This window comes from Diaphorina citri, unplaced genomic scaffold (genome assembly GCF_000475195.1).
Source record: "Diaphorina citri unplaced genomic scaffold, Diaci psyllid genome assembly version 1.1 scaffold3324, whole genome shotgun sequence".
Lineage (NCBI taxonomy): Eukaryota > Metazoa > Arthropoda > Insecta > Hemiptera > Psyllidae > Diaphorina > Diaphorina citri.
In genome coordinates, this window is record NW_007380733.1 from 14221 (window position 1) to 22573 (window position 8353).

Below are 8353 nucleotides of genomic sequence, written 5' to 3' on the forward strand. Positions count from 1 at the left end.
CTTTATTGGACTCATTTTATCATCAAATAGTTTCCTCGCCAGTATTATTTATATTTAAGCTAATTATCAATTGATACGTTGAAATTGGATACTTACGAGTTGGTTATTTATCCCGACTAGGAGTTTCGTCTATTTCACGGGATAGTCGGGATAAATAACCAACTCGTAAGTAAGTATCCAATTTCATAAATAACCCAAGTAAAAAACCTATGCATAGTATATAAATGTGGTAAATGATATGATATTAAGTCTAAATCCCAATGAAATCTTTTCTCTTTGGTAATGCTACCTCTCATGCATATACAGAGCGGATACTCATTCCCTACAGTACAAATTTTAGATTCGAACCCACACCTTCGGGGTGCAAAGCTAGTGTGATAACATCTACTGAGATCATATTTTCAATTACCCGTATTCACAGGTTTCAAAACCTCCTCAAGAATCAGTCTTTTCTGACTGTCAGGTATCATGGGAGCAGTCTTCGTTGGTCTCTTTGGTCTAGACGACATATCTAAACACACAGAAATATACAATAAATTGTATAATTTACGAGTAAATCATATTTGTATAATTTACGAGTAAATCATATTCTGTACCTACCTAAAACACTAAAGAAGAAGAATTACTCTTACCACGTAGAAAAAAGTATACAAGTGTAACAATGTGATATTTGATCTCACGTTAGAATGGACAAAAAGCAATATTAGTTTACCTGAGGCAGGTCCTGGAGGAGTGCGGGTCCTGGAGGAGAATGCACATGGAGGTGCAACACCAACTCCACGTGATTGCAGCCGAGGTGATCTGCGCACAGGACTATGAACGTTGAACATACTGAATTCTGTGTCTTCTGAAATTTTAGGAGAAAGGCAATATAGAGGAACCAACCTTTAACTATTGTAATTATTTGGCATAAAGTACAAAAGGTTTACAGTCTCTTTTATGCACTTCAAAACCCAATTTCATAAACTTACAATTTTAGGGACTTGGGTTTTTACGGAAATATGAGCTTCTTCTACTATCAGCTTTTTTTCTTTTGCAGGATAGATCCTAAACTCTCCGGAGATTCTCGAGATTTCGTTCAATAAAATGAAGTTTGAAACACAATATGAGGAAATGACCTTTTGAATATGAATGTAACCTATGCATAGTTACTATTAATGAATTTATTTAACTAGACGACATATCTAAACACACAGAAATATACAATAAATTGTATAATTTACGAGTAAATCATATTTGTATAATTTACGAGTAAATCATATTCTGTACCTACCTAAAACACTAAAGAAGAAGAATTACTCTTACCACGTAGAAAAAAGTATACAAGTGTAACAATGTGATATTTGATCTCACGTTAGAATGGACAAAAAGCAATATTAGTTTACCTGAGGCAGGTATTACTATCGTAATAATAAAGGAAGGACGGGCTAAAAAATAATTATTTCTGGAAATCAGAATGGACCCAAGAATTTAGCCAGCGTAGCTTAACATAGGTAACGCTAAACCGAAGCGAATACAATAGCAATAGCCCGTCCACTATACCTTTTTTTTATTACTATCGTAATAATAAAGGAAGGACGGGCTAAAAAATAATTATTTCTGGAAATCAGAATGGACCCAAGAATTTAGCCTGAACGGAGTTCAAACTCAATTTGTGAACCCAGCCATAATACAACAGTCTTCTTCTTTCTTCTTTGCCTTTTCTCGTGTTTTAACGGGGTCGGTTTTTTTCAGAATTTTCTAATACAACAATATAGGGAACCTAATAGTTTAATTTAACCTAAACCATATGATATAAGTATAGAAACTTAAAAAGTAATAATTTTGACCAAAAATCCTGTTTTTTCTCCTTTAAGTATAGACACACATCATTAGTACAAATGATTGGTCCGAATCTCAAGATAATACTGAACTTCTGTGGCTACTCATAACTGAAGGAGGGGAAAGGGAGGAAAGTATACAAGTGTAACAATGTGATATTTGATCTCACGTTAGAATGGACAAAAAGCAATATTAGTTTACCTGAGGCAGGTCCTGGAGGAGTGCGGGTCCTGGAGGAGAATGCACATGGAGGTGCAACACCAACTCCACGTGATTGCAGCCGAGGTGATCTGCGCACAGGACTATGAACGTTGAACATACTGAATTCTGTGTCTTCTGAAATTTTAGGAGAAAGGCAATATAGAGGAACCAACCTTTAACTCTCCGGAGATTCTCGAGATTTCGTTCAAAAAAATGAAGTTTGAAACACAATATGAGGAAATGACCTTTTGAATATGAATGTAACCTATGCATAGTTACTATTAATGAATTTATTTAATTATGACGTCCTTTGTAAATACTATTTTACTCAGGTTATTTCTGAAATTGGATACTTACGAGTTGGTTATTTATCCCGACTAGGAGTTTCGTCTATTTCACGGGATAGTCGGGATAAATAACCAACTCGTAAGTAAGTATCCAATTTCATAAATAACCCAAGTAAAAAACCTATGCATAGTATATAAATGTGGTAAATGATATGATATTAAGTCTAAATCCCAATGAAATCTTTTCTCTTTGGTAATGCTACCTCTCATGCATATACAGAGCGGATACTCATTCCCTACAGTACAAATTTTAGATTCGAACCCACACCTTCGGGGTGCAAAGCTAGTGTGATAACATCTACTGAGATCATATTTTCAATTACCCGTATTCACAGGTTTCAAAACCTCCTCAAGAATCAGTCTTTTCTGACTGTCAGGTATCATGGGAGCAGTCTTCGTTGGTCTCTTTGGTGTAGACGACATATCTAAACACACAGAAATATACAATAAATTGTATAATTTACGAGTAAATCATATTCTGTACCTAAAACACTAAAGAAGAAGAAGAAGAATTACTATTACCACGTAGAAAAAAAGTATACAAGTGTAACAATGTGATATTTGATCTCACGTTAGAATGGACAAAAAGCAATATTAGTTTACCTGAGGCAGGTCCTGGAGGAGGAAGAAGAAGTATTACTATTATCTCGTAGAAAAAATGATGATGATGATGATGATGATGATGATGATGATGATGATGATGATGATGATGATGATGATGATAAAAACTCATTCATAGTAGAGGAGGTATCCACTATGTCACAGAATGGACTTCTACAGTAATGAACTTACTCGGTTCCCGCTTTGGAGGAGGAGGAAGGGAGTCATCCTCTTCCAAGGAACTATCATCTTCAAGAAAACGCTGAGGCCTCCTTATTTGTCTCTTGCTCTCCTCCTCAGAATCGTCCAGGTTAGATGTCTCTTCGGCTTTGGGAAGTTTTTTTTTTCGGGCAACATCGAAATCATCTGGCAAAAACCATAAAATCAGAGAATGGAAAAGAAATTAAATAAAGTCCGGGGACCCCTGGACCATTCGTTCCGAGAACGAATCTTATTTGTTTAGGATCAAATCCGCAAATGGGCGGGAATCAAACCAGCGACCTAGCGCTTACAAGGCTGACACGTTACACTGAATGCTGACCAGGCTTAGCTTAGATATTGTTCTTCTTTTAGTCCTAATCATGTAATCATTACATTTCTTCCACCTCATCTTCTTCTTGAACACGTCTAGTTCCACATATGTACCTACATAAAACTATTTATCAAATACCCGAGTAAAGTAGACACTATGTTTTACAGTGATTCTTAGATCATCATGTCTGGCAAGTTAGTTAAAAAAAAAAAAAAAAAAAAAAACTCACCGAACCCCAAGGCAGGAAATAAGCTATACATACAGTCGGCCACTATTTGGCTTTGAAATTGTCTCTTTTTTCCAACTTCTTTCCTTTTTCTACAGGGTACACTCAAATCTCTTACCTTGCCAAAAGGAGAGGAAAATGGCGCTCTTGATGGTACAGAGCTTGAGTACAGGGTCAAACGGAGTCAGGAGCTCTCGGGTGGCAAAATAGAAAAGAAACAGCCCGTACAAAGCAAGCGAAACAGATACGTTGTACAGGAGAGTTGTATACAGGGTCAAACGGAGTCAGGAGCTCTCGGGTGGCAAAATAGAAAAGAAACAGCCCGTACAAAGCAAGCGAAACAGATACGTTGTACGCATTCTCCGAAGATAGGGGGGTGTGGCTTTTAGCCAAAGCCGTCACCCGATCTAACCTCTTGGGATAAAGAATCGGTACTACTTTTCCTTTTGAACGATCGGCTGTTTGTATCCAAGTGGACGAGCACAACGACACTTCTTCCTTGGACTTTCCATCGTTGATGAAAGTTACAATCGAGTACATTTCTGAAAAGAACAAAAAGGCATCTTCTGTAATTATGGAGCCCAATGTAACATTGTATTTGTCCAGTGCAGCATTGAGGTTTCAATGTTTACTCTAATGAAAATCTAAATAATCCAACCCTCTAATCCTTCCCTCGTGGGACCAGTTAGGGTGTTTTAGACCTTCTCATAACTACTCCCTGTCCTCAAGAGGCTGAGTGGGTCTTGAAATCATTTAAAAAGCGATAAAGGCTTAAGGCTAAGAACTGATCCGTCATCTAGCGGGTAACGTTCACCAGTAACAATTTATTCACGTTTTTTTTTTTTTTTTTTTTTTTTTTTTTTTTTTTTTTTTTTTTAACAATGAATGGGTACTTACCTACTTAGTTGATGGATCACTAATTCAATGTAGGATTTCTGGAATTTATGCATTGATTTCTTAATTTCTTGTATTTATTTATTTTCGCCTTTTACCGTGTACAGACGGGGTCGGCGTTTTTCGACAGCCTCTCAATCACTCCTAACAAGGGTGATTGCTTTGGGCTGACATTTGGTTTCGGCTACAATTTTTACTCAACTTTTGCCATTTTATTTTTTTCAGCAAGGCTGGTATACTCCCTGTTTGAAGTTCCCCAGCCAGGCTAAGCTGGTCTACTCCCTGTTTAACGTCCCCCAGCTAGACAGTTCTTGAGCAAATCATATATGCATAATTTCAACAGCTGCTAATTCATTTTGGGTGGGGTATGGAAGGATGTACAGTTTAGTTTTTACACTGGATAAATCATGAATTTCATTATGGGAGGTTTTATTTTTCAGCAAATAAATTCCTATATCACCTGATTCCATTGGTTCTTCAAAAACGTTTTCTAAAGATTTGTAGCATTTTCCATAGATTTTTGCCGAGTTGTTGACAGTGAAAATGTTCTCAATCATAATAGCAGTGTTATTTTTTAAGAGAAAACATTTGTTTCCAATTCCTCTTGTATTCAGCAGGGCATTTTTTACATAAGCTCTTGTGTACTGAGGAATATCTGGAGACAGCATAGCTGGCAGCGGTCCGTTTTTATGCTGACTACTTTCTAATATGCCATCAGATTTCGCTTCCCAAAAACAATCTTCTGCTCCTTCTTTGTACCGGTTGTGAATTTGTTGCAGGGGTAGGTTAGTTTTGGAAACCAATTGCTTCAATTTAAAAAGATAATTCTCGAACTTGAATGCACTCATAGTATCCAAAGTGCCATGTTCTTTCACGTCGTCAGTCAAGTGTAGCAGGCTATGTACATTGAACGACATATTTTCTTTGAAGTACAGAATTTTAAATGTTAGGACAAAATGTTCTAATAATTTGTGAGCATAGTCCAAGTCATCTCCTTTACATAGAAGTCTAATAGCACACAAGAGTGACACAAAGTTACTCAACACTGATTTGTGGACCACATCTTTCATAACAAAGTAACCGGTGTATAGAAGGAACTGCCTGTATTCCGTGGCTTTCCATTTTGTATAATATTTTAGGGATTTTGGCTTTCTGCAAAATTCAGAGGGAGTGAACTTTTTCATTTTAAGTAATTTATCTGACATAGCATCAATTTTGAAGGCAGGTAATGAATGGTTCATTTTTGGTCTCTGCCAAAGCACCAACAACTTTTTCATAATGCCAAGACATACAAGATGCATGTAATCAAGAGGCACATTTTTAATAAAGTTGAAGCCGAACAAATGCTGCAAAGGTGTTGGACCTCGATGGAACTGATCATCGTCCAACCTTCTATACTCTGCATCAGTTCTCGGAGATGACCCTGAAGCTGAAGTATTTGACAACCCTCGTAAAACCCTCTTACGAGGGTAACTGCTTGTTTAACCATAAACATTCCTTGGATTTTTAGCAACCTGAGAGGACAGTAAAACCTAGAAGAGAGAAAATATGGTCTCCCTTCTACTTACTTTACATTTGTAGCATTTACATTTGAGACCTCTCACCTCTCTCTTATTACTTAAACACATGGTAAAGTTGCAATTTCACCTTAATGCTCCAACTGAAAAAACTTTTTTTGAGGGAAGATACTTGCTTTAGGACTGTTTTACATGTAGTTTTAAGGGGTGCAATGTAAAAAAAAGAAGACCAAAAGTTGAAAAATAGGTCTTTCTATCAATTTTCTTTATATATATACATACATATACATATTGAGGTTATAAACATAAAGTAAATAGGAGGGAGACTTACTCTTGTTTCTATAAGGTGTGATAGAAGGGAGCATTCTCCTTCATATAAAATGATGATAGCAGGGAGTATAAGAGGGTGATAAAAGTGTGTATTAATTTTCCCTTCTATGGGGTGATAAAAGCCTAGTATTCTTCCTTTTTGAGATGATAGACTCCATTTTATCAACTTGAAACTACATTTAGACTGGTTTCACTGTGAAACCAGTGCAACAGGATAAATGTATAGTTCTCTCTCCATCACTTTGCTGTGGGATTAGTTTTTGCAACACATGAACTAAGCCAAAATGTAAATATATCCCAGGGGTCATTTCCTCGATAGAATCCACATGTGTTGGAGTACCTAAAAGGGTTCTATAGTCCTGTGGAAGTTGAGGATGGTATGGCCTGAGAATCTTGAGTAAAGAAGAAACATGATTTTTAGGGATGCGACTTTCTAGAGCCCATTTGGTTAATTCTGCCTTCAAGTTATTTGGAGGTGACACGTTGGAACTTGTGCCTACAGCAAAATCACCTTCCACAACAGAATTGCCACTTGCACCATCAGTACATAAATCCCCATTTCCATAGTCAACACCAGCATTTCGACTTGCACCTTCAACAACAGCATTCTCACTTGTACCATCAAGACCCTCATTATTCCCACGGCTTTCATCTCTTTCCATTCTCTCTTCATTAATTTCCCCATTCTGTGGAACTTGAAGTGAAGCTCGCAACCTTCTCTTTTGCCTTGCACTGAGAGAGTCCCACTCTTTTCTTCTTTTCATGATGTAGGCAAATTGGAAATTTGAGTAGTTTGCTTGTTACACCTGGGGGAGAAGAAGGGAAAAAAGTAAAAATTAGTTGCATGAAAACAGATTGATCTGAATGCAAATTGATTGAGCACAATCAGCTTTCGCTTTAGGTTGTGGTTCTGTAGTAGGTAGGCTAGGCTTGATATGACCCCCCTCCCTGATTTTTTCGCTCTCTTTTTAAAGTCCTAGCAAGCCTAACCTGATACATAAACACAACCTCACAAAATTTGCTACAAGACAAGTCTCGCACATTTGGAAACGCCTTCCCTCCAAAACTTGAGGCTTGAGGAAAAGATTTTTTTGTACCTCTTAAAAAGCTAGCATTTTTTCAATTCAAATTTCCACTGAAACCCATTGGATTTCTCCTGATAGAAAAGTAGGTACCCCCTTTTGTCCTCTTTAATTCCATTATCTTGAATTTGTTCTTGACAAGTCGTTCAAGGGACACCCTGTATTAGTAGGAAAAAAAATTCTCTTTTATTCCAGCAGTAGGCTACTACTTTTACTGTGGTCCAATTCTCAAATTATATTGAGGAAAAGATTGAATACCTCGACTGGAATTGAACCCACACCCTCCTGATTACCAGGCAAGTGTCTTGACCACTATACCACCGAGGCAGGAAATAAGCTATACGTACGGTCGGCCACTATTCGGCTTCGAAATTGTCTCTTTTTCCCCGACTTCTTTCCTTTTTCTACAGGGTACACTCAAATCTCTTACCTTGCCAAAAGGAGAGGAAAATGACCCTCTTGATGGTGCAGAGCTTGAGTACAGGGTCGAACGGAGTTAGGAGCTCTCGGGTGGCAAAATAGGAAAGAAACAGCCCGTACAGGGCAAGCGAAACAGATACGTTGTACAGGAGAGTTGTATACAGGTATCCACCATTTACTCTGGGGAGAGGAAATAAAACAGAAGATTAGTGAATAAGTTAAAAAAAAAAAAAAAAAACAGCACATCACCGTAAGTAGAGCTAAATCCCCGGTGTGGTTTGGGTCTTTCGTATAAAAGTTGAAGTTATAGGTACCTATGATGTGATTTTTGGTAATTTTGCAACAGGGTAAAAATAAGAGTTATTTGTTCATACCCATAAATT

The 8353-nt window shown here is 37.3% G+C and overlaps 3 protein-coding genes across 3 annotated transcripts in view; all 3 read right to left on the reverse strand.

Annotated features, from left to right (window-relative positions):
* Positions 1-3354, reverse strand: part of LOC103520207 — an 8062-nt gene extending 4708 nt beyond the window's left edge. The window contains exons 1-4 of the mRNA XM_026831423.1: positions 3162-3354; positions 2693-2794; positions 2023-2157; positions 713-847 (exon numbers count right to left, since the gene is read on the reverse strand). Of these exons, the coding sequence (XP_026687224.1) occupies positions 713-847; positions 2023-2157; positions 2693-2792 (370 nt within the window). The 5' untranslated portion in view covers positions 2793-2794; positions 3162-3354. The remainder of the gene's footprint in view (positions 1-712; positions 848-2022; positions 2158-2692; positions 2795-3161) is intronic.
* Positions 3355-4085: 731 nt separating this feature from the next.
* On the reverse strand, positions 4086-6057 carry LOC108253796. The gene is made up of 2 exons (XM_017448439.2): positions 4625-6057; positions 4086-4269 (listed from the first exon to the last, which is right to left on the reverse strand). The coding sequence occupies exon 1, from the start codon at positions 5920-5922 to the stop codon at positions 4942-4944; it is 981 nt and encodes a 326-aa protein (XP_017303928.1). The 5' UTR covers positions 5923-6057; the 3' UTR covers positions 4086-4269; positions 4625-4941.
* Positions 6058-6647: 590 nt separating this feature from the next.
* Positions 6648-8347, reverse strand: LOC103520208. Its single transcript, XM_008485302.3, has 2 exons — positions 7981-8347; positions 6648-7274 (listed from the first exon to the last, which is right to left on the reverse strand). The coding sequence occupies exon 2, from the start codon at positions 7230-7232 to the stop codon at positions 6648-6650; it is 585 nt and encodes a 194-aa protein (XP_008483524.1). The 5' UTR covers positions 7233-7274; positions 7981-8347.
* Between the last annotated feature and the right edge of the window lie 6 nt (positions 8348-8353).